The 26,803-nt window shown below is 28.6% G+C and overlaps 3 protein-coding genes across 10 annotated transcripts; 1 reads left to right on the top strand and 2 right to left on the bottom strand.

Annotated features, from left to right (window-relative positions):
* Positions 1–8,582: 8,582 nt before the first annotated feature.
* On the bottom strand, positions 8,583–10,330 carry LOC114176780 (uncharacterized). Its single transcript, XM_028061941.2, has one exon. The coding sequence runs from the start codon at positions 9,963–9,965 to the stop codon at positions 8,790–8,792; it is 1,176 nt and encodes a 391-aa protein (XP_027917742.1). The 5' UTR covers positions 9,966–10,330; the 3' UTR covers positions 8,583–8,789.
* A 2,184-nt stretch (positions 10,331–12,514) lies between these two features.
* LOC114175923 (transcription termination factor MTERF8, chloroplastic-like) lies at positions 12,515–14,809 on the bottom strand. 8 transcript variants are annotated; one of them, XM_028060773.2, is made up of 3 exons: positions 13,474–14,809; positions 13,319–13,385; positions 12,891–13,201 (listed from the first exon to the last, which is right to left on the bottom strand). In XM_028060773.2, exon 1 carries the CDS (start codon positions 14,651–14,653, stop codon positions 13,538–13,540), a length of 1,116 nt encoding a protein of 371 aa, XP_027916574.1. In that variant the 5' UTR covers positions 14,654–14,809; the 3' UTR covers positions 12,891–13,201; positions 13,319–13,385; positions 13,474–13,537. The 8 variants fall into 8 exon arrangements, with proteins under 8 accessions (XP_027916577.1, XP_027916574.1, XP_027916576.1 ...); XM_028060775.2 differs by having other exon boundaries at positions 12,891–13,186; XM_028060769.2 differs by having other exon boundaries at positions 13,319–13,370.
* A 528-nt stretch (positions 14,810–15,337) lies between these two features.
* On the top strand, positions 15,338–18,024 carry WDR5A (Transducin/WD40 repeat-like superfamily protein). Its single transcript, XM_028060360.2, has 2 exons — positions 15,338–16,182; positions 17,364–18,024. Exons 1-2 carry the CDS (start codon positions 15,496–15,498, stop codon positions 17,655–17,657), a joined length of 981 nt encoding a protein of 326 aa, XP_027916161.1. The 5' UTR covers positions 15,338–15,495; the 3' UTR covers positions 17,658–18,024.
* The last annotated feature ends 8,779 nt before the right edge of the window (positions 18,025–26,803 follow it).

The raw sequence follows: 26,803 nt of genomic DNA, 5'->3' as shown, positions 1-26,803 counted from the left end.
TTATACGTATAGAGATTGTATCATCTCAAAGATTTGAGGTCCGACCGAATAATCGAAAATGGATAGAATGCTCAGAAGTCAATTCCAAATCTATAAGATTGGAAACAAAGTATTATAAGAAATTTTGATTTAATTGGATAGTATTATAATCTATGAGACATTTTAGAAAAAAAAAATAAAGGAGTTCATACTTTATTATAATATTTGTATTTTGTAACTGAAAATAGAAAGACTCACCCAAGGTTAAGACATAGAGCTGTTAAATCGATCCGACTCAGCTCGACCCTCCATGGGTTGATGATTCAGTGAGTCAATCTAACTCGGCTCACTTTTTAGCGAGCCAAAAAAATTCGAATCCAGTCCGACCCATCACGGGTTGGCGGGTTAAACGGGTTGGCTCACGGGTTCACTTAATTAAAAAAATATTATTTTTTTTCAGTCAAAACTAAATTGTAATTCTAATTAAAATCTAAATAAACTTTAATACAATCAAAATACAAACCAAAATAAAAAAATATAAATTATTTGTGTTGGATAAAAAAACAACTTAACATGACCCAAATGTAAAACCCATGAATCAAATTATTGCCAAACCCTTTTATAATAAGAATTGTAATCGTTTTTAATGTATATTAATGAGATTGTTACATATATTTTTTGCGGAGGTGGAGTTTTAAGCCTAACTCGATCCCACAAAATCGACTTATAAGATAAGGATTGTGTCCACTTATATATTGTGAATTGTCCTTATATCTAGTCGATGTGGGGCTTCCAATGCACCCTCATGTCGAAATATGTGCGTGAAACTAGAAATTAGTAGGTAGTTCATTAGCAGCCGATAGTGGATAGAAAAAATGTCCAAGACATGTCTTATCTCTAGTCGATGTAGGACTTCCAACACACACCTTACGCCTATGTATATTCATCTTGTGTCTGAGTCTAAAAACTTATCTTTAGTCAATGTGAGACTTCCAACCATTTTATACCTCATACATTTTTACATTATGTATATTTACTCATAAATAGATTTTATATAAATTTTTAGTTTAATTATAGAAAAATATGAGTAATAAGTTATATTTAATTTGAGTTTGAATAAATTCATCACCCAGTCCAATATAAAAAAAAAGTTGAGTTAGAACTTGTATTTCGTTGTTTTTTTTTCAACTCAAAGTCAATGAACTTTTTTATTACATTTAATTCAATTCAACACATCTTCATTACGTTGTATTGGAATTGATCGATCGGGTCACTTCTTTTTTTAAGTTTTGTTTTTCTATAAAATTTATAATTTTATAACACCTTTTGTTACCTTTTTAGAATAATTTTCAGAACAATAGACCATATTAATTAATGTACCAATAATTGAATAACTTAATATTTAAAAAATAGTTAGTAAAATAATGATGTAACTTAAATATTACTTTTAAGATTATTTAAATTTTTTGATTAGATTGTACTAGGTTTCATTTTAGATTCAAACTACAGACTTTGTCACTCAATCTGTAAGAGATTAAATTAAATTAAGTTAGGTTAAGCATGAAACAATTACAAATAACTAAAACACAACCGGCATTTTTATTATATTTATAAAAATAAAAGAGGTAAAATAATATGTATAACAAAACTGTACAAAAACCTAGTAATTTTTAAATACAGTTATAAATAAAAATTTCCTTTTAATATTAGTACACTTATATGTCTAAAACTATAACTCCAGATCACTTTAAATGGGTTCTAAAGTACAAAATAATAATATACTTGAATGCTAATAATACAGTCATGTTTTTTGTTTTTTTATTATCGTATTTAAATTTTGTTTGAAATATTTAATCAAATGTCTATTTCTTTTTACTTTTGTCATTTTTTTTTATTTTGGGTTAGTCAACCCACCAACTAATTATTATTATGATATTAGGTTAAAATAGTAACTCACTAATCCAATCACATCAATGGATGATACCCATTGCACTCATAACTCTCTAAGACAACAAATGGAATAATGTTAACTATTGAGAATAAAATAAACATCATTAATTAGCCAATTCCTAAAGTCCTAGGTGACAAACCTACACTTACAAATGCCTTTTTGTCTATTATGTTAATTTAATCATCCATGCAATAATTTTTTTGCCTGCCTCCACTACAATACTTAAGACAAAGGGAACATTATGATGAGTCAACTAATTATTAAATTAATCTCATTTTTAAATGGTATCCCAATAGAAAGTAAAACAAGAAACTTTTTTGAGTTTGAATATATTTAGAAAATAATAAGATGGTTTATTCATATGTATTTTTAGGCTATTGAGAAAGGGAATGAGATTTTTTAGTAGAGAAATAAAAAGAAAAAAATGATTTTTTTATAAAGTAAAATTGGTTTATGTATGAGTTCATTTGTGCAAAAAAAATATTTTAATATACTTTCTCGAAATTTTTAATTTCAATTTATAGATGATTTTTCCTGTGTTTATGAATATTGTTTTTTCCAAAGCACACCCTAAATTAATTTAGAAGAAGACAATGATTTTTTTTTTTTTCATGGATTAGGAACTAAAGACAAGGATCATTCTTCTTGTCTAGCATTTCCCCTACATTGTCAAAATCACATTTAATTTTAAATACATGCAAATATATATATATATATATAAAAGTGACTTTATCGTTCTTGTTGTGAGAATTGATGAATGAATACATATTATATTCTTTTAAAATATAAATTAATATAACCATCGGATTTTTTAAATTTTGATAACAAAAATTAATTTTATTAAAACTTTTATCTATATATTATTCTTATAACAAACACGAAATATTAGGAAAATGGTACAGTTTAGATAAATTTTAAAGTATATATATATAATGTTTTAAATAAAATCAATTTTTATTTAGTAACTTACATGACTGATTAAAGTTAGGTTAAACACGTTCATTTAAGATACCCTTAAATTTATTTTAATTAATTAAAATATTAATGAAAAAATAAGACGAGAAAAACACCAAATGAAGAATTAGAGAACATTTAAAAGTTTATGATAAAAGTAGTGTTATTATCTTCATGAAGATAATTTTTCTTGGAGAAAACTCAAGATTTTATACTATGAACTAATTCATTTTGTTCACAAGAAAACAATGATAATGGAGGATTCCCGAAAGGCAAAAGCCATTGTTTTACTTGGAAGCTATAGGTGCCTGCAAGCACTCCTTTGATCCACTAAACAGCCATAATATGAATGCTAAACCCTAAACTTCAAAAAGATTAATTTTTCCCTTTTTTTTATAATTACGAGGCAATACCCTAGGTCTCTGTTTGTTAGATAAAACATATATATGAATGCTGATTTTAATCATATATATATATATATATATATATATATATATATATATATATATATATATATATATATATATATATATATATATATATATTGCGGTTTGCATAATTATTCCGTGACGGAGATCGGGTGGACTAAATCACAATTCAAATTGAATTTTTAGTAGGACAATTGTTGAGGGAGAGATTGTTGCATCTGGTATCAATTGTCTTGTGGCAAAGATCAAGTGGACCGAGTCACAATCAAATTGTGATGGTTGAGTTGTTACACTATTACCTATAGCTTTTGACCAATGGTAAATGTTCGATCCTAATAATATATATATATATATATATATATATATAATTTTTTTTGTTTTTTCTTTGTTTCTCTTTTTCTGATACATATTTAGCAAAAAAAATTTCATTAGTTGGATTGGTTTAATACATATGAACTAAAAAAAATGTAAATAAAGTTCTTTCATAAAGAAAATGATAATGTGACTAAAGCTTTACAAACTCTTTTTAAATCATCGTGAAATAAATGTTAGAGATATCATATTAGTTACAAAGAGAAAATTAATTTTAAGCATATATATATATATGTAAGTTAATATTTATCTTATAGGTTAATTTCATGAGATTTGTCAAACCTATTATATGAGTGACTTATAAATCATCCATAAATATATGATATATGTGTATAGTTTAATATGAGAGGATAGTTGAAGATCTTGTATCCACAAACAAAACCAATTTTAAATATATAAATGAAGACAATCATGATCATCTTATAAATCAATTTTGTAATAATGAATTAAGCTTAAACTTATTTTATAATATTAAAATAATTAAAGTGTGAAGAAAATAATCAAGAAGACTTAATATATGAGATTTTCATTACATCTACATTTTCTTTTTTTTGAAAGCTGCCCATGGATAGACAAAGTGAGTCAACCAAAATTGTTTTTTTTTTTACCTCATCAACAAGTTATAAAAGGTAATTCTTTATAATCTAACTCATTAAACTTTTTGGTTGAAAACTAACTTGGATCTAGGGATGGCAACAGGTTAGGTTATACGCGGATAGTGTCTATCCGTAACCCGACCTGTAACAAAAAAATTCACTTGTTACTCGTATGGGTATCCGTTTAAAAAATACACGCAGGTTTTTTAAAAACTGCGGATACTCGTGAAATTTTTGAATATTTAAAAAATATATTTTATAACTTTTTTAAATGAAATTTAAATACAATTACAAAAAAATGAAATAAAATATAAATTAAATTTTAATTTTAATTAAAATTTAATCTAATAAAATATAAATTAAATTTTAATTTTAATTAAATTTAACTTAATAAAATATAAATTAATGTTAATTTTAATTTTTTGTGGGTAACAAATAGTATGATACCCGCATCCGAGCAGTTTAGAAACGGGTATTAAAATACCCGCTACATGCGAATAATGAATACTAGTAGATACCAACTATTCATTGCAAATTTTATCCGCAAATACCCACAGACACAAGTATTTTTACCTGCAAATAATAAATATCCGCGAATACCAACTATCCACTGCGAATTTTATCCGCGAATACCTATGGATGCATGTATTTTTGCCATCCCTACTTGGATCCACTCATTCAAGCTATATATGTATACATTTGTAAAATAAATCTATTTTTCCTATTTTTGTTATGAATTATTTGAGATTTTTTGGTTTTATTTGTTTATTCGTTAGATTTGTGATATTGAATTGGTGTTGTGTCGTTGAACTTTTGTATTATGGTTTTTCTACGTTTTTTTTTTTCTTTGGACATCTAATCCTAAATGGTTTACTTTTATTTAAACAACGTGAAGTGGAGTAACTAATATGAAAGGTGTTAGTTTATTTTGAAATTCTAATCTAAGCTTATGCTTAATATAATTTTATTAGTTTGAAACATCCACAATATGAGGAACTAGTTCTCTTAACTGACATGGTACTCATTCAAAACATTATTTAAAGAGAATTAGAAAATCATGGGTTCACAAAAAACAAACACATTGGTTGAAAACTTTAAGCGTGTGTTTCAAAGTATGAACCTATAAATTATTATATAAGTTTGGTGAGACAAAATGAAAAAGTTGAAAATAGTACCGTTTGTGACATGGATAAATATTCTGGGAATATAAACAATGTTGATGACATTTTCGTTTTAACTCATTGGAACAGATTTTGTAGTTAGTTTTGTCTGTTGGAATCTTGTTAGGGGCAACTTCGTTTTATGCACCACAACGTTTTTGTGACTGCTTGTAACCTTAGAATGATTCTCTTCACTGTACTGATATACCTCGTACACATTTCTCTTAATAAAATACAGAAATTTAATTTAGAAATAAAAATGAAAGGAGATAAGAGGTTAATAAAGTTTGTTAAATATGTTTTCACAGAAGAAAATTTCCTAAAACACTTTTGATGAATTTTCTAAAAACATACTCATTCAACATACACAATTTAATTTACACAGAGGGGATTGTTCGTATGTTTGAAGAAAATGTTTTAATGACATGTTATTTTGAAGCGATGTGAACTTATAAGGTATGTATGAACGTAATCAAGTTACTCTAAAGTGGACTCATTTTTGTAATAAAAGTTTTATTACAAAGGCAAATTATTATTAACAATGTTACCAATTAAAATATATAAGAAAATTTATGTAAAATTATATTGAGTGGATCTAATTATTATTCGTCTTATGACAGAAAGAAAAGACCATCTCTAAAACGCCACTAGTAATGATAAGTTTAGACAGATCTACTGCCCCTTGTATTCTAATAGACGGTGGTTTGATTTAATTATCTTAGAGATTTTATGTAATTCTTACTTCTATATATATAGAAACATGCAAAGCTCTCGGTATTTAATCTTCTGTAACATTTTTTTTTCACTCATGTTCTTGTTTTCCTTATGATTGTTGTGCAAATCCAACAATTGATATTGTCTATACTACAAGAAAAAGAATGTCAAGAAGGACAAGGTTAAAAAATATGACCAGCAAGTATATAACATTGAAAAGTTTCCTTGAGATAGTCAAAGAATGATACATCGAACTAATTATCATATATAGCATGAAAGAACTAACCATATCAATTTCTGACTACACTGGGTCAATGATGTTATTAGTAAACCTAGAAATATGTTTCCAAAATCTCTACCAAATCGAGATTCGTTAAAACAGATTAATTTTTCGTTTAAGGATATAGTTGCAGAAATTGTTACATGATTTGGAATCAAAGTAGAGAAATGTGATATTTTAGCTCTGAAATCGTGATGTCTTATGAAAAGCACTAAAGACCATCTTCTAAAGTGCATCTAGAAATGTTGAATTTGAATAGACTGTTTTCTATCTACTCGTTGTATTCTTGGAGACAGTGGTTTGTCTTAATTGTCCTGACAATTTCTGGTATTCCTGGTTCTATATACAGAGAAACGTGTGCAGGTATAGATACACAATTAGACCGGTAGGAATCCAGATTTAGACAGGAGTATAAAACATTCAAGAATAGGGTTGGGCATAATTTACTAAATTATACTAAACTATAGTTAATTGTATTATATTAAACTAAAATATACTAAACTATTCATAATAATAATTGAACTGTACTATAAAATAGTTCAGTTTTAAGAAACTAAACTTATGCTAAATTAACTAAGTTAACTAAGTTAACTATTGAACTATAGTAGATTGAAAGAGCAAAATACCTCAAATAAAATATTAGTATTAGGATAAGAATTGGACTTATGTGTTTTATATCTTACCTTCTATTCTTTCTCTTTCATATTGAAATATTTATTTTATTTTGTCTTAATTTTTTTCTTTACTCTTTCTTTGAGAAAAATATAACATATTTATAATTAATTTATTAAAAAAATTATAAATTAATTCAATATCTTATTTTATTTTGAATGAATTTTACTATGTAATGTTATTTTTATGTTATGATTTTACAGAAGTTATTTTTAAAAATTAAATTCTGTGACAGCTAACATTTTTATAATTTTTTATTTATATTAAAGTTTTTTGTAAATTAAATATTGAAATTAGTATAATAAATATAAATATTGGTACTAACGTATTTTTTATTTTAAAATCTTATGTAATATTATTTTTTAGTTTTAAAATATTTATTATATGGCATCAACTTTTTTAAAGAGAATTTATTTTAAAAAATTCTTAAAATATTAATTTTAGAACTTTATAAAATTTCTATAACATTTTTCACACAAATATTAATGAATACAAATGTTAAAAAAAATATTAATTTTGAGAATTTTCTAAAATAAATCCTTTTAAAAAAATTTACGCAACATAATAAACATTGTAAAACTAAAAAGTAATATTACATAAGATTTTAAAATATAAAAAATAAGTTAATACCGATATTTATATTTATTATATTAATTTTAATATTTTAATTACATTTTAAGTTACGAAAAACTTTAATATAAATAAAAAAATTATAAAAATGTTAATTGGTGTATTGAAGTATGATGCATATTTCAAGTATTATTTTCTAAGCATTTTCAAATTATAAACTTTAGATTATTATTGCGTAGTACAATCATATGTAATTAGTGCAATTCAATTCAAAATAGTGTAATTCAGTTCAAAAATAGTGCAATTCAATTCAAAATCAATGCAATCTGGTTCAAAAATAGTACAATTCAGTTCAAAAAGAGTGAAGTTTATTCAAAATCAATGCAATTCGGTTCAAAAATGGTTCAAAAACAGTGTAGTTAAGTTAAAAATTAGTGTAGTTCAGTCCAAAAATAGTGCAGTTCAGTTCTGACGTAGTGCAGTTCATAAAATAGTTCAGTTTATAATAGTTCAATTCAGTTTATATTATAGTGCAGTGTAGTTCAGTGCAGTTCAGTCCAGTTTATTTTTAAGAATAACAGTTCAGTTCAGTTCATCTGAATTGTTTTCCAGTTCAGTGCAGTTCATGCGAACAATTTTTTAGTTCAGTGCAGTTTTTGGTAGTGCAGTACAGTTTGGTTTATTTTGCCCAACCCTATACAAAGATGAAGAAATACAGTAGTTGACAACGAAATCTACATTCAATATTTAACCATCTACAAGATGCTAGCACCCTCTCGGTTTCAGATACAGCCTCACCATCCTATTTACTCAAATTATTCCATAAACTTTTGCTAAAATAACTACCGATAGCTAAGCTGGCGAAATCAAACTCGTAGATAGAAGATAACTGAAGCCACTGCAATATGCCTAAGACCAGAAGTCCCTTTCTTTAGAAAAAATTTACTACACTGTTTCTACACATGACAAGAATCTTTCGTAAAACAACTCACAAATTTCTAGCTGAGGCTAAATTAGTAATCTGACAAAATCATCTGCATATGAACCATGTTCCTGAAAAACATAAATTTTTGCAGGGAAGATCTCTAAGAACTAACAAACCTGAAGACAAGTTCACATACAAGCCTTATCCCTATCATTTCCAAGGCTCATATTTTCTGTGTACAGCTTTAACAGATGAGAAGAATCCTCCCTAAAACGTTTCACATAGTTTTCCAGGAACAACTTCTCAGTCAGAACAAATGGTGCCGTTAAGCTGGCATCCTTCCGTAGCAGACGTTTTGAGACAAGAAACTGCAAGACACAAGCCCTAGGAGCAATCCTTTTTCGGAGACTCAGTAAAATAACTCCAGGAGATTTGACAAGATCCACAGAATTGAAGCCTGCCTGCTCCACCCAATAACTCATCACGGCATTAATTTTATCACAGGATGACAGCATACAATAAGGCTGCTTCCTAAATGCTAGAAGAACTTGTTCTTGGGACCATCCCCACCTCTTATAAGTGTCAATCTTCTTGGCCCATTTGCTTTCGTTTACGGTTCTTTTAGCAAGCAACGCCACGCAGAAAGTATAAAGTGAAGCATCGAAGCCCATTTGCTTCAACTCCTGAACTGTCTTTGAAATGTCGCCAAGGTAGAGTACACGAGGCCATCTCTGGAGCAATTTAACAATTTTTGAGTGGGTAACTCCACTATCAAGCAACAATTTGAGGTTAGGTGCCACACAGCTTTCATAAAGTAAAGGAGGATTGAGAATCACAAAATCAATGATTTGTTTGTCCGTTAAAAAGTTTTGAAGGAGCCCTCTAATAAATTCATATGTTGGGATTATATGGTTCTCCAAGCTTCGTCGGAGAAAATTAGGGCAGGCGGTAACGGTGTGAATAATGTCAAGGGATGAAGCACCTTTGGAACGCAAAAATTCAAACTTTGGCAACAGCACCTTTTGGGCGTTGTATGAAAGTAGCACGGGGCTTTTTTGGAGGGTTTGAGATATATGAGAGTTGGAGAAGGCGTGGTTTCGGAAGAAGGAGAGAACAGAATCAGGTTTTTGGGGTTTCGAAAAATAAAGATTGCGGGAAGCTTTGAGAGCGGTTTCTTGGGAGAAGGCACAGTTGTTGACGAGGTACGAGACCACGAAAGAGCGTGAGTTGGAGGTGGAGGTGGAGGTGGCAGTGCAGAACTGGAATTTAGGAAATTGGTGTTGGAGAAGAGGGTTCCATTTTAGGGTTGTGAATTCGAAAACCTCGGCACAACCAAGGGTTGTGCGGGGGTAAATTCTGAACATGGATTCCTATTCAAACAACAATGGTGAACCTAGCGAATGTAGATTGGAATTGTAACAACTGCATCATACAAAATGAAACCCTAAATTCGAATATGTGACATAGTTGTGTGAGCATAGTAGGGTAAGGGCTCACCATATACGAAGTAGAAGCACATTGAGTGAAGAAATTCAATCTTCTGACGAACGAACGAACGAACGTGTATTTGAAAAGAACAGAACCCAATGTGTGTTTTGATTCGAGGAGGGAAAAGCCCCAATATGGCGATATTCAACACCACACCGCCGAAGAATGTGGAATTTGAATTTGCCAAAATCACCAAAATGCTCTCAGTGACAGAGACTATGTTGAAGCTGGATTTTAGAAGATTGTAAACATCAATATGCAATATTCAGAAATAAAAATAGTGATAATTATAGAAATAGCAAAAAGTTTGATATATAACTTTTTCATATTAATATCAAAATTAAAACATTTATATAAAATTCTCTAAATTTATATTTAAATCACCTTGTTTTTCACCAATTTTTATTTACAGAATATTCATTGCTTTATATTTAAAATACATAAACAAATTTTGAGAATTCTTACATTTTCTGGGTCAAATCCCAAAAAATTATCAAAATACTCGTAACTTCACTAAATTAACCAGAAACTTATTTTTTTTGCAAAACATAATTTTTAATATTATATAAAAACTTTATTTTCACAAGAAATACTGACTATAGAATTAAAAGTAATTTTTAATATTTTTTCCCAATTATCTAGAATTCTGAAAAAATTACCAAAAATACACTAGACATTTTGGTTTGCCTGAGCCTGAGTTTGGTTTTCACTTAGATGATTATTTTTAATTATTAAGGTTATTTTTTACGTTTAATTGCAAAATGTGTTTCATAAACAATATTTTTACATAACTATTTTAAATACTGGTTGCATTAACATCAAGAATGGTTATAATCTGAGTGTATAAATTCAATGTCTTTTACCACCAAAATTATTTATTTTCTTTTAGATTTTTAAATTTGGGATTAAAGTTTTTAGTTCTTATATTTTGATTTAAAAATTCTTTTATATTCTAAATTTTAATATATTTTAGTCTTTAAATTTGAATAATAAATAATAAATAAATATAACTTTTTAAATTTTTACTATTAACTTTTTTAAATTGTTAAGTAATATTTTAATTATTTACACAATTTATTATATTTCAACTTAAATGTTAATTTAAAATACGTAAATAAAAAATTATATTTATTGATTATAAAAATTATATTTATTTATTGATAAAGTTTGATAATTAAATCGAAATTTAAAATAAAAACGAATTTTAATTTCATAATCTTATATTAAATTTTGGAAATTAAAAATATATTTAATTCTTAAATTTATCTTCAGTAATTATTCTAATAAAAAATCAGTTTCAAACTGAAAACTGAAATATGACTGTTAAACCAGTGCAAGTCCATAGTTAATCAGGAATAATATATGAGATCAAGTTAGTCCAAATAGCATTATCAATTTTGGTAAGTCGGGTCACGTGACTAGAGTTTTATAACGAGAAGCTTAGGCCCATTTTTTATTCCTTCACAGCTCAATTACTTCCACGTAACCCTCCAGTTACCCCTTTTGTCTAAAGGACAATGATACTTTAACCTACTTTTTTTGACCCACTTTTAACCCACCACTTCAATCACCATTAGATCATACATCACATCACCAAAAAGAATAAAAAAAGATGATCTAATGGTGATTGAAGTGGTGGGTTAAAAGTGGGTCAAAAAAAGTGGGTTAAAATATCATTTTTCTTTGTCTAAAATATGGCCCGAGAAACGTCACAACATGGTTATTGCCAATAAGCTGTGGCTGTTGCTGCTTTCCCCTTACCAACACCAATAAAATTTAAACCTAATAACATAAAATATTGACACTATCCCAAAATCATAAAGACAATTATGCTCTCCTTTTGACTGCTTAAAAACACTTTTACTCACTCTAATTTCATTCCTTCTCCTTCATTGATTACCAAATGACTTTCAAATTCAATTCCAAATTCCAAACTCCTCTGCACTTATGGCTCACATAAATTCTCCAAGAAATAGGAGTTATATAGCTTGGAAAGTTGTGGGATACTAGAAAACTTAAATACAAATACTGGCAAAAGGTATACCACAAGGAGTTTACCAGTTGAAACATCACTTGGTTGGTACTTAAAAGGATGTGGAAGCTTGCAAGAGTGTTACTGATGAAATGAAGAAGGAAAATGTGGGAAACTGTTATTGATTTGCAACAAAATTTGATAAAAAATTATATGAAAGAGGAAAGTGCAGAAACTACTGATAAAAAAAGAAAAAGAAAAACAATGAAACATTTAGCGTCGACAGTCCCAGAAATATCTTTAAGGAAAGAGTACTTAACACAAGCTACCATCAATACCATGTTTAAGAAATGTGCGATTTAAGAAAGGTGCAAGAGAGGAAGCATGTCAAGCAACACCTTTTGATGTAGCAAAGAGTGAGGAATTTAATACTATGTTTGATTTGGCTTTTGTAGTATTGCCTTTGGATGTAAACCTCCTTGGACAATGTGGAAAATCCTATACTTTTACAAGCACGTAAGAATCAAGGAATCATGAGATTGTAGTCAAGTATTTGAAGGAGGATGTGAAAAATTCAGCACTTTACAAGCACATATGAATGAAAGGAAGAAAAAGACTTTTACAGTAGGCAGCCGAAGGGAACCGCGTTTACAAAATCCATAGATGCATCTACAATATCCAAACACACTGCAAAAGTTTGAGATAACAGATATAATTTCCAAATTGAGATAATAGATATCATTTTTAAAGATGTGGGGAAGGACAATGTTGTTCCAAGTTGTTATAAATAATGTAGCAAACAACAAAGTTGCAGGTCAAATGAAGATGGTAAAGAGGAAAAAGGCTAATTTGAATATCTTGTGATGCACATTGTTATGACTTAATGTCAGATGATTATGAGAAGAAGATTCAAATTCATGGGGAGTCAGTTTACAGGATAAAAGAATTGCTACAAAATTTGTATACAAAATACAAAATCTTAGACAAACCATTCAATCACCCAGATTTGCCTATAGGACATAAAAGCATTTATGATATTGCAGGAGATCTACTCTAGCTGAAATTGAATTGCCACCATAGTAGAAGAGATGTTTGATTTGTACAGCCTCTTGGTCTCGTGCTCAGCTGGTAAAAAAATTGCTACAAATTCAAGCAGAATTCTAATCTCACAATTCATGAAGATACGCACCATTGAAGAGTACATTTAAATGAAACAAACTAAAAAGAAGGGGAAATGAGAATCAATATGAATATTACTTGCAAAGGTTTTCTACAAAGACAAAACTTTTTGCTCTCCTGGATCAATCACCTATAAAATATTAGACTACTGCCATAAATAAAAAATTGTGACTTAATTTGAAAATGTACGTACAACAAAGACAAAAACATGACAATAGTCGAATGAGACATACTGGTTAGAGATGAACAACACAAAAGCTCGTATGCATCCATGAGTTAAATATCAACAACCAGATGCTAGGATGTTCCCTGTGCTGTCTGATATAGCTCTAGTAACCTGGGCGTTTCCTCCTTGAAACGTTTCACGTACTTTTGCAGAAACAATTCATCAGACATACCAAACGGTGTGACCAAGCTAGCACTTTTCTTCACCAATCCTTTGGAGAGAAGATACTGCACAACCAAAGCCCTCGGTGCAACCCTTTTCTCCAAACTGTACGAAAACAACGTTGGGGACGAAATAAGCGCGGTGTAATCCCAACCAAGCTGACCAACCCAAAACCCCATCACTGCATTAAGTTTCTCCTTGGAGCGCAGCATAACGTTAGGCTGGTTCCTAAAAGCAACCAAAATATCATCCTCGGACCAACCCCATTTCTTCAAGGCGTCGACTTTGGCGTCCCAAAGGGGTTTCGAAACAGCCCTTTTGGCCAGAAGCGCCAGAGCGAAGCTCAGCTTCAAAGGCTCAAACCCCAACAGCTTCACTTCCTCAATAGCGGGTCTCAGGTCGGAGCACAGAACCGAAGGGCGAGAGCAGAGCAAGTAGCGAATGCCGGTGTGCGTTACTCCGGTATCGAGCAACAACTGAACGTTGGAGGCAACACGAGAGTCTCCAATGAAATTGGGACAGGCGATGAGAACAGCGAGGGCTTTGAGGTCGGAGGGCAAGAAGGTTCGGATGAGTTCGAAGATGGGGATGATATGGTTGTTGAGACTGTAACGAAGGAAACGGGGGCTCTTGGAGACGGTGAGAATGGTGTCGGAGGGAGAAGCGCCTTTAGCGGCTAAGAATTGGAATTTGGGGAGAAGCCTTTTGGTGGGGTCGCATAGCATGAGATCGGGGGCTTGGTAGAAGATGCGGTGGATCTGGGAGGCGGAGAAACCGTGGGTTCGGAAGAAAGAGAAGACGGAATCGGGTTTTTCGGCGCTTTCGAAACGAAGTCGTTTGGATAGTTTAAGTGCGACCTCGTGCGAGAAGCCGCAGGTGTTGGTGAGATAGGATAAGGTGAAGGCGCAGGGATCAGAAGTGGTTGTTGAGAAAAAGTGAAAGGGTTGGGGAAAAAGGGATAAGGGGAAACAGTACAGAATAGGTGTCGGACTTAGCCTTAGACGGTGGCGGAGAATGGTGTTCATGGGATGAGAATGGAGGTAGACCCACCGCTTCCGCCGCACGAGTTTGGACTTTCACCGCCGTCAACCCTACCAGCACCAGAATAAACGCTTTCAGCGACGGGCTTCACTCTAAAAACTATTTTAAAAAAATCATTATTTGCTTTTTTGTTTAGCCCAGTAACTTTTTTTTTCGGTCATTCAAATAGAAAAAATAATAAAAAGTATTCTAATAGATTTACGTATTACTTTAGCTTATTTAAAACATAAATATACTTGTTTTTTTTACTATTGTGGCCACCTGTTCTAATTTCACATAAAGCACCAATAACAATGAATTAAGGAGAAAATAATTATCTTATCCTGTTAACATTTTTTAGTTAAAGGTAATATTTTAATATATTATACCAGTTTTATCATATCTTATTGGATCAAATATCAAGAATCATTAACTTAATAACTGAATATAATAATAAAAACCAGAAAATTCTTCAAAATTGGATGTAATTCAATGTTTACTTAATTTTATATTTAATAATGGTAATATAGAAAAATTGATAAATAACGATGTTTTTAAACCCATTTATGTGGTTAATGTGCTGACATCAGTGAAAATTGGTGTGGTAAAATTAAAATTTTATAAACACGAGAATTATTGAGAATAGAGAGAGATTTATTTAAGTGTATAAAAAGACAGCATTGAATTGATTGAGAAAAATAAAGGGTTAGGGAGAGAAATTGAGACGAGGGTAAGTGTTTGTTTCTACTACGTTGTTCTCTTCTGGTTTTTTCTTCAGTTCTGAGGTGACAGAAGAGTGCGAGAGAAAGGTGAATTTAATAGTGAAAGCGAGAGTTGAAGTGAAGAAATGTCGACGGAAGCGAAAGCATCGTCGGATTCAGATTCCTTCAAACCCTACACTCTTTCTCAAACCCTAACCGGCCACAAGCGCGCCATCTCCGCCGTCAAATTCTCCTCCAACGGCCGCCTCCTCGCCTCCTCCTCCGCCGACAAGACGCTCCGAACCTACGGCTTTACGAACTCCGACTCCGACTCCGACAGTCTCTCTCTCTCCCCGATGCAGGAGTACTCTGGACACGAGCAGGGCGTATCGGACCTGGCCTTCTCCTCCGACTCCCGCTTCCTTGTCTCCGCCTCCGACGACAAGACCCTCCGCCTCTGGGACGTCCCGACGGGGTCCCTCATAAAGACGCTGCAGGGCCACACTAACTACGTATTCTGCGTCAATTTCAACCCTCAGTCCAACGTCATCGTCTCCGGCTCCTTCGACGAGACCGTTAGGGTTTGGGACGTAAAGTCCGGCAAGTGCCTCAAGGTCCTCCCCGCCCACTCCGACCCCGTAACCGCCGTCGACTTCAACCGCGACGGCACCCTCATTGTCTCCAGCAGCTACGACGGCCTCTGCCGAATCTGGGACGCCTCCACTGGCCACTGCGTCAAGACCCTTATCGACGACGAGAACCCTCCCGTCTCATTTGTCAAGTTTTCCCCCAACGCCAAGTTCATCCTCGTTGGCACCCTCGACAATACTCTCGTAATTCCTCTTACACTCTCTTAATTCATTCAACATTCGCCCATGTTTGGATAAATTTAGGGTACATTTTTCCACAACCATGCTAATTTATTAGGAGAAAAAAATCTGGTTCTTTGGAAAGATAGTTTTAGCTTATACAAGTATCTTAATTCGCTTTAGTTTTGCTTTTTCTTCGCCTATACGCACTTATTGAGAAATTTATGGAAACACGGCATACATTAGTTTCAGGTTTGGTGTGTTTTGCTTGTGTGACGAATGTGTTTGCAACTTTCGAAACTGAGAAGGTGCATTGCTTTTCTATTGAAGTTTCAATTTCGAGTTCTGAGCTCAGTCTTTCAGGGTTTTCTGTTGTTACTTACGCTTTGGTCTTGGACTTGAACCAAGTTACTATTGCCTTGTGTCGTAGCACTTCTGTTTTGTCTTTCTGAACCCGTGGAAAATGGCAGGCTTATTATGATATTATGGATTTAAGGAATCACGATTATGGGATTCTCTGAATAGTGACTGTACTCATGAGCTCCATTGGATTTTTTTTTTTTTAACTGTACTTAGATTTTTGGATCTCTGGCTTTATAAATATGAAGAGAAAAAACAAGCCAGTGGAATTGGTGTTTCAAGTTACATTGCTCTAGTGTGAAAAAAGGGTGAACTGCATTTTCATGTTCATGTTCATGTTCATGTGTAGCTTCAAAGCAAGTTTCAAATGAAAGCGACACAAGGTTGCTTTTAAAACTTAAGTTTCCACAACGAAGTTCATTTTACGTTTGCAAACATTAAACCAAACATGCACTAAACCTCTATTTTTGTCGATTTCGACTTTTCAAAATTCTCATTTTAGTTTTCACTCCGTAAATGCCATTCTAGTATTTTTCTTTTCACTAAAAAGTGAATGACATTTTCTATGACTGACTAATTAGGAGGATTTTGTTATATTAGAAACTATGACCAACATTTCAATTTCAAGAACTAGAACGGGTTTATTTGTTTCTCTGATGAGCTTTTAGTTTGTGATGTACTATTCGCATGTAATGGCAAATGGCTAATTTGATTACTTTTTTCATTTTATTAATCACTTAATCACTCACTCAGTTGCAGTTAATTTGGTAGCTAATTTGGTTACTAGTGTTTTTCAATTCGATGTTTAGGTCATTCTTACATGTGAAAATTTTCTTTTCCTACAGAGGCTTTGGAACTATTCAACTGGGAAGTTTCTGAAGACTTACACTGGTCACGTTAATTCAAAATACTGCCTTTCATCAACTTTTTCTATAACAAATGGAAAGTACGTTGTTGGTGGATCAGAAGATAACTCTATATACTTGTGGGAACTTCAGTCAAGGAAAATAGTACAGAAATTAGAAGGCCATTCTGATACAGTTGTTTCTGTGTCATGTCACCCGACAGAGAACATGATTGCTTCTGGTGCACTTGGCAATGACAAAACTGTGAAGATCTGGACTCAACAGAAAGAATGATTCAGTTAGCAACAAATGGATATCAAAGTTGATTTGGGGTAAGTGATTTATGATGAAACCTGTAACTCATTATTTGCTAGTTGAGAACATTCCCAGTTGAGAACACTATTTTAGTCTCTGGTAGGTTCCACCATCCTTTGAGAGACCGGAACATGTGTTTGGGAACACAATATTTTCAACCTTGTATCTTAGCTAGCGGGTTTCGCTATTTAACTATTATCATTAGTCATTCTACAAGTGAGCATTCGCTTTTCAATTAGTGTCATCAGTCATTACTGTAAGTTCCGAAATTCCCGACAACTTGTTTTGGCAGATACGTCAGTATCTACAAATACTTAGAAAGTGCAATGTCACCCTGGTACTGAAAGCTTTGAGTAACCATATGTTACTTCTAACTCAACTGATGCATATATGAAACAGAGATCAACAGATAACCTTGTTCTTCAACTTGAATACACAGGATAATTGACTGTGATTTGGTTTCATTTCTTATATTGTTGTTAATATCACAAATCCAGAAGAGTAACTGACCCCAATTTTGGAACACTGGATATTTATCGCCACACAACCATTTAAAATTCCTGCATAATGGACTTCACTTATCTTTAAATTGGTTAATTGGCCTAGTAGGTATTTAGTAGATAGAATTTACTTATCGACAACTAGGTTAATGGTGAATATAGGCAAACAGAAAAAAACAATTGGTGTTACTAATGTTGCTTTTGGATGATACGTTTAAAAAATTATCAAAGAAATAAAGTACTTAAACAAAAGAAAATTAAATTAAAAATGTGTTAATTGAGCAGGTAAAACATAAGAAATGTCAATCTCCCTGTCACTGTCCCATTTCATGGCAACTTTGAAAGAATTGGTTAAAGTTTCATTAATAATAAAAATTGAAGACATTGAAGACATGAAAATATCATTAAGCATAAGTGATTGCGTAGATGAACATATATGGCAAAAAAAATATTGAGAATAGGTGTTTGATATTTCTATCTTATTGCCTCCTTAAAGACAAAACAAACATAAGTGAAGTGTTGCATTCGGTTGTTGTCTCTTTGTGTGTGATAAGAAGTGTTGAAGGCTTCGACAGCTACCGATGAATAGAGTGGGTCCTTCATGAAAATGGGTTCCCACTTCTCTCTCACTACTCAAAAACTACCTTTGCACAACATTCACACAACTCAAAACTCAACAACATTCACTCCTGGTCCCCAAAATTATTAATCACATCTCATTTTTACTTCTCTCTTTTTTTTTATCATAACTATTCTCTGGTAAAAGTAGGCATGCTTATAAAATTATTATTCACAGTAATTTTTCTTCAGTCCAATGAATTTTCCATTCAATAATATAAGATATTTAAAACTGATATCATTCAAAACTCCTATGAAAAAAATAAACATATAAACCAAAGTGATGAAAATAATATTAAAAAAAACAAAATAATGAGAAGTTGCCCATAATATTAGTATTGGAGTCAGAATGAGAAATTCGGAATACCTAGAATTGAATGATGATAAAATAAAAAACTCACACCTCTTTTGTTAGTTGGAGATAAAACATAAGTAGGCCTCTCTGATGTAGAAAGCTCAAAATCCCATTGCGCACACGAGATTAAGATAAAACACACCAAATCTTTTGTATTATTATAACCAAATAAATACTCTAACTAACACCAACATAAAGTTTGTACGTGAAAACTTGTATTTGATGGATATTATTTAATATTGCGTAAAAACATTTTAATCAATGATGTCGATATATGTTAAAAATAATTTACATATAATCAAAAACACTTCATAAAATATACTTTTAAAATTAAGAATTAAAAAAAAAAATCTTCAATTTTTTTTAATACCAAATCTAAATTACACTTAAAATGTAAATTATAAATATCTTTTAATATAAAAAAATGTTTAAATACGTTATTTATTCGTTTGAAGATGTTTATTATAAAAAAAAATATTATTCTCATATATATATATATATATATATATATATATATATATATAATATTTAATAGTCACACGTGGAGAAGTAATTTATGTGTTTTTTTAGTATTTGCCGTCAGATGGTAACGGTCTCTTGCTGTACCTGTACGGTTCCAAATCAAATAATTGACGTTTTTGGGTTAAATATAGATATCCTTTTTCGAGTATTAAAACTTTTAATTAAAACAATTGTGTAGAAGGTTTTATAAAAATAAAAATAGCAAAAAGCAAGCCAATTTAAACCGTAAAGCACTCATTTAATTTAGTTTTAATAATTTATTAAATTGAAATTCAACCGAATAAACGGCGTCTAATCATGTGGACCTACTATTCCACTTTTTAAAGATTACTGATAACATTTTTTATTAATATTATTCACTATTCACAAACATACCATTTTAAAATTGAGTTTGATCTTATCGGTGTTCTTAATTTAACACACGAACTATAATTTAAATATTTCCTGCAATAAGGATTTCAACCAAAGATTCTAAAAACATTATAAAGAAACAAAATCTTATACAAACTATTGAATCTTAGTAAGTTAATGATAATGTATTATTTTATATAATTTATGAAGACGAAGTTGATAAATCTGACATATAAATACATGTATACATACTGATTTGATTTGTTCTACTCACACTTCTTATCTGTTGAGATGGTAGCTGATTATGATTCAGCTATTGTCCTTCAGTTCCTTTGCCCATTTAACTCCTTCACTTGATAAAAACAATAGTTACGACTTTTTTTTTTCTTTCTTAATTATACCAAATTTATATTATTTTTAAAATTGTATATGGCCTTCTTTTTGTTTTAAGAATATAATATTTTTTTATATATCATACATTCTTCCTTTTAGGTTTTAAAAGTATTATATACAATTTTTTTAAGTTTTAAATATATTTTTTATCATATATATATATATATATATATATATATATATATATATATATATATAAAATAATGTCCCATCCATAAAAATTAAAATATTTTGAAAAAAGAAAAGACAATTCAAAAGTTTTGTTGTGTAACTTTATTTCTAGTTAAGTTCAATTTTCATCGACACATAAATGATATACTTAAAAAAGCTAATTCGTAAGATCTATTTAAAATTTGATTAAATTATATTTTTAGTCCCCATTTTCGTAGCAAAATTTAAATTTGGTCCCTCAAATAATTTTTATCTCAATCTGGTCCCTATTTTGGGAAATTTGACCCAATAAAGTCCTTTCCGTTAGTGGTGGAGTAACGGTGTTAAATGGGGTGCCACGTGTCAGCTTATGGATTTTTTGAATTTTTTTTATTTTTTATTAATTTTTTTAAAATTTTTAAAAAAATTAAAATTTTGTCACGTGTTAAGCGGACATCGTGCCACGTGGCACTGACAGTGCCACATGTCACTATTTGGGAGTTGTCATTTTCTCATCCTCAATTTGGTCCCTGTATTTTATTTTTTGTCTCAATTTAGTCCCAATTTTTGTAAAAATTGTACAATTTTGTCCCTCTCCAGATTGAAACCAAATTTAATTTCTATATAAATATGCACAAATATTTCTATCAAAATTGATATTTCAAGTAAATATTTTTAACAAGATTAAGTTTATTTTAATTTATATTTTACGTTAAACTTTATTTAAAATTGTTTTAAAGTTGTTAATAGAAAATAATGTTAATAAAAAAATTCATAAATTATATTGATATTTTATTACATTATACTTTAATATTGTTTTTTATTTGAATTTATATTTTAAATAATTGCATATTTTTAAAATGTGTAAAATTCAATAATTTCTATACAAATATTTTAGTTAGTATAAAAATAACAATTTGAATTTATCAATTTGAATAAAAAAATCAAATTTAATAAAAATATTTGTATAACATTTTATAATTTTTGTTTCAATTTGGAGGGGGACGAAATTGCATAATTTTTACAAAAATTGGGACTAAATTGAGACAAAAGATAAAATACAGGGTTGAGAATGAGAAAATGACACCTCCCAAATAGTGACACGTGGCACTGTCACTGCCACGTGGCACGATGTCAGTTTGACACGTGGCAAAATTTTATTTTTTTAAAAAGTTTTAAAAAAATTAATAAAAAATAAAAAAAAAAATTCAAAAAAAAAATTCAAAAAAAAATAAAAAATTCAAAAAATCCAGAAGCTAACACGTGGCACCCCATTTAACACCGTTACTCCACCACTAACGGAAAGGATTTAATTGGGTCAAATTTCCCAAAATAGGGACCAAATTGAGATAAAAAATAATTGAGGGACCAAATTCAAATTTTGTTACGAAAATTGGGACTAAAAGTATAATTTAACCTTAAAATTTTTAGCGGAGCCAAATTAACTTTGATCCGAGATAAGAAAATACATCTATGTTCTATTGTTTCTATATAAATGATAGTATCATAAGTAAAAGTAAGAGTAAAAATACTCCATTCTTAAAATTCTGTTATTATTTTGATAGATTTAATGTCGTTTATAGGTATTTTGATAATAACATAATTTTTTCTAGAAAATCTTCGGTAAAAAAAATATTTTATTAAAAATATTAAAATCACTATTAATATCCCACAAAATAATTCACCGCAATGTTGAAATATTTTATATGATTAAATATGTTTTTGCCTGTTATATTGCTTTATTATAAGTAATCATTTGAACTTAATTTGTAAGTGTTAATAATTTAAATAACAAAATTGTTATATATTTACACAATTTTAAAAAATTTCGTATCAAAATTTTAATCTTTTTAAATATTTTTTATTTTAATTTTTAATTAAAAATATTGATGAACGGAGACATACTGATCTATATTTTGGCTCATTAAATTAACAGGTTGGATAGGATGGGCCAAACTGACAGACTAGCCCGTTTGGCCCAATCCGTTTTATCACACCTAATTCAAATTTTCACCTCTAATTTTATACCTCATCAACCTCTCAATCCAAAAAGGACAAAAGCTCCATATATAAAGAAGAAAACCTAAAAAGAGAGGGGAGAGCTTCTCAACACTCCTAACAACCTCCAAGCATCTTTCCTAAGCATCGAAAGTGTTTATCTTTGTAAAAAATGAAAAACCCCTTAAAACATTAGTAAAAATATGATTAAATATTCATTGATTAAATACTCCCCTTTAATTACTACATACTCGGTTTCACACAATAAAAATGTTATTGTGGATTGCATCTTTGAAAGAAAAGTAAGCATTCTCTTTCCATGAAAACTCATATCTTGGTGTACTCTTCCAATCATCTACACCCCAATTATAGAATCTTACAAATATTGCAAACTTTTCGTTCTAAACCTACTGGTTCTTCTTCTTATCAAATTCAAAATTAAATAGTTAAAAAAGTTAAAATAATGAACACTTATAAATTAAATTAATATTCATATATGTAATATTAATCATAATTTTTATGTCTACTTTTTTATTATATAATGTTTTATCAAAATATATATATATATATATATATATATATATATATATATATATATATATATATGAAATATATTTTATCATGACTTAGACATGTCAGTATGTTAAAGTTGACACATTGTTTAAGAACCTAAAATTTAACGTTTTGTTCAACAAGTTTAAACTTCACTTTATCTTTTATTGACAGATCATACTAAATTAGACATCCTCATCTAACAGGTTAGACAGCAGATTACTAATAAAATATGGTGCACCCATTATCAAAAGATTATATTATTTATAATATACTATATATATATATATATATATATATATATATATATATATATATATATATATAAACAATGTGTTGATACAAGATATATATTATCATTATTCACACGTGATAATCTATAAAATTTATTATTATTTTTTTTAAATCCCAAATTTAACTGTTGAAAAGTACACATATAACCTTTTTAATCAACATTTTATACTAAACATGAGATTTAATAAGTTGGATTATAAATTTGGTATAAGTTATTAGACTTATATTATCATTATTTATACAATGCACATTGTATATAAAATATATATTATTATTATTATTATTATTATTATTTAAACATGATATTTTATCAAATTTATTAACATTTTTTTAATGAACATTTTATACTAAACAGGAGATTTAATAAGTTAAGTTGTAAACTTCTTATAAATTGTTAGATCTATCTCATCATTATAAGACAAATTATTATTATGTATATATAAATATTAAACCATTAAGTTGTTAGAAAAATATTATTATATATAATAATATTTGTGCAATGTGCATAAAATACACATGATTTATATTTTATTCTTTCAAATATAATATTTTTTTATGTCTAAAATTTAACATTTTAGATAAAAAAGTTTTAAATCGAACTTTTTAATAGACGAGTTAAATTATATCATACATAATCTTATAAGTGAGATGATAGATTTCCATATAGATATATAACATATTTCATCATAAATATATAAGGTCACCCACTTAAAGTTATAAGTCTAAGACTTCTGCATGAAAATGTATTAACATTACACAACATTTAAAATCTTAGATACTTGGAATAATAATAAAAAAATTATGGATCTCGAATAAGAACTTAAATTATATAAAGAATAAAGTGTATGTTTTAAAAAAATTAAATGCCAAATAAAATATTGATTAAAGAATTAATCTTTTATAATCATATTAAAAGATTAATCAGTCTAATTTATTCTAACATAGTTGTCTATAATTAAGTTGATTGAAAATATAAGTTCGTTATATTAAACTACACATATACATATACATACACATATACATATACATACATATACTAATTACATTATACATGTGAGTTTATCAAACATAACAATATTTTTTAAAATTTTAAATTGTTTTTGTTCACATGCATAAGTGTGAAATTTTTATCATACAGGTCAGATTAGACCAGACATCTTTAAGAGACATGTCAAACCAATCTATAAATCTGACATCTGAGATTTCAGATCTCTAATAAACTTTTGAATTTATTTCACTCTAAATTTATAAAAGTAAAATATTATATAGTTTAAAAGTATCATATATTTATATCTTCAATTAATATTTTTTAATATATATATATATATATATATATATTATATAATGAATAAATAAGTATTTGGTATATTACATTAATTTAACGAATTATAAATGGATATAAAAGATTTTTTTTTCTTTTTGAACTATGTTGACGTGAAAAAAAATTAAGATTAATAAGGTTTAAGGATTATAATTAAATTTTGATTTATATTATAGTACATTCAAACTTTTTACGGGTATTAATTTTAAAATTCATCAGAGAATAAACTTCATATAATAAAATCAAACATCCTTTATTTAAATTTAGCTAATTTTATATTAAAAAAACATAAAAATATATTTTATGTTAGAGTTTAAAATTTCTATTTAAAAAGTACATTTTTAAAAGAAAAGATATATTTGAATTATCTTTTACTCAGATTTTTTAGTTATGTAAAGATTAGAACATAATAAAATTTTGACAATAATTTAAATGTTGACAAAACATTTATCAAAATATATACATTAATGTAATTTTTTATATGAACTATATTACATTCAATATTCAATATATAAATAGTTTTATAGTAATCATAATATTTGTATGTAGTTAAATTTTGATTTATATTATAGTACTTCAAAATTATATTTAACTTATAATTAATTGTTAACACAAACTTTTGTATGCTTATGCATAAAATTTAATATCTCTTATATAAAATAAAACTATCTCTCCCTATCAATTAAATATGTACATATATTTATTACAACATCTTCAACGAAAATATTTGTGATATTTTAATTTTTTATTTAAAACAATTTTACACAGTTCAGAAGTGCTATGCATCATCTATATGACACCATTGTTTACAAGTAAAATCAGTATGTTATTTTTATCTAAAAAGATCATCAATATTTGTTTGGAAAGTACAAATAAAGTTATGAGTTGTTTAACTTTTCAAATTCAATAAATTTGAGGATGGATTTACCTAAATGTGATGTTATATTGTGGAGACTGCTTGGTCTATTTTGTTCTTACATAAAAAATTTGAAATGCATATATTAAATTAATAGCATTTAGATGTTTTTAGGCAAGGTATAGAGAAGTTTGAAGGAAATTTATCACAAAGTACATTTTATTAAAAAAAATCAACAAAATAAATACTTTTATTAATTAGTTTACATGGGTTAAAAATAATTTTTTTTACATAAAACAAATAAAAAAGAATTTCTTCAATTTACATATAAATTAATTTTAACTCAATGATAGTTCGGCATCAACTAAAATTGATTTACGGTATATAAATTACTGTGAATTTTACTTATAAGTCAGTTTTGTAAATTTGAATTATTAACTAAATAATTGAAGATAGATATAATTTATAACATCTGATTGATATAATAATTTAAGATAATATATATATATATATATATATATATATATATATATATATATATTCATCATCATGTATGCATGTGATTCTATCAAACTTAACAATATTATTTTGGTTAAAATGTATAAATGTTATAAGTGTGGCATTTTTAACTGGTAGGTCAGATTAAATCAGACATCTTTAAGAGACATGTCAGACCAATCCATAAATCTGACAACTGAGACTCCAGATCTCTGCCAAACTTTTGGATCTATCTCACCCTACATCTACAAAAGCAAAGTATTATATAATTTAAAAGTGTCATATATTTATAATTTCAATTAACATTTTTCAATATATATATAAATAAAATTTTTATGATTTATGCACCTAATATTTTATTGTATTAAATGATTTATTATATATATTATTATTATTATATAAGCATGCCAAACTTAACATTTTTCTTCTAAATCTAGAATTTAAGTTTTTAGCTAAACAAGTTTTCTTAAAGAAAATCAAATATAATTTTTTTAAAACATGAAATATGTTAGAATTTAGATTTTAATTTCTTCTCCTATCCCACATTACTATATAATATAAACCATCTTATATTTATATTTTCTAAGAGTATGCATATTATATATATATATATATATATATATATATATATATATATATATATATATATATATATATATATATAAAGAATTAACAAGTATTTTTGTATATTACATTAATTTAACGAACTATTGATGT

The sequence above is a fragment of the Vigna unguiculata genome, chromosome 3 (genome assembly GCF_037176805.1).
Source record: "Vigna unguiculata cultivar grain cowpea cultivar isolate G323 ecotype 2 chromosome 3, ASM3717680v1, whole genome shotgun sequence".
In the NCBI taxonomy this organism is placed as follows: Eukaryota; Viridiplantae; Streptophyta; class Magnoliopsida; order Fabales; family Fabaceae; genus Vigna; species Vigna unguiculata.
This window is presented reverse-complemented; position numbering and strand designations above follow the sequence as displayed.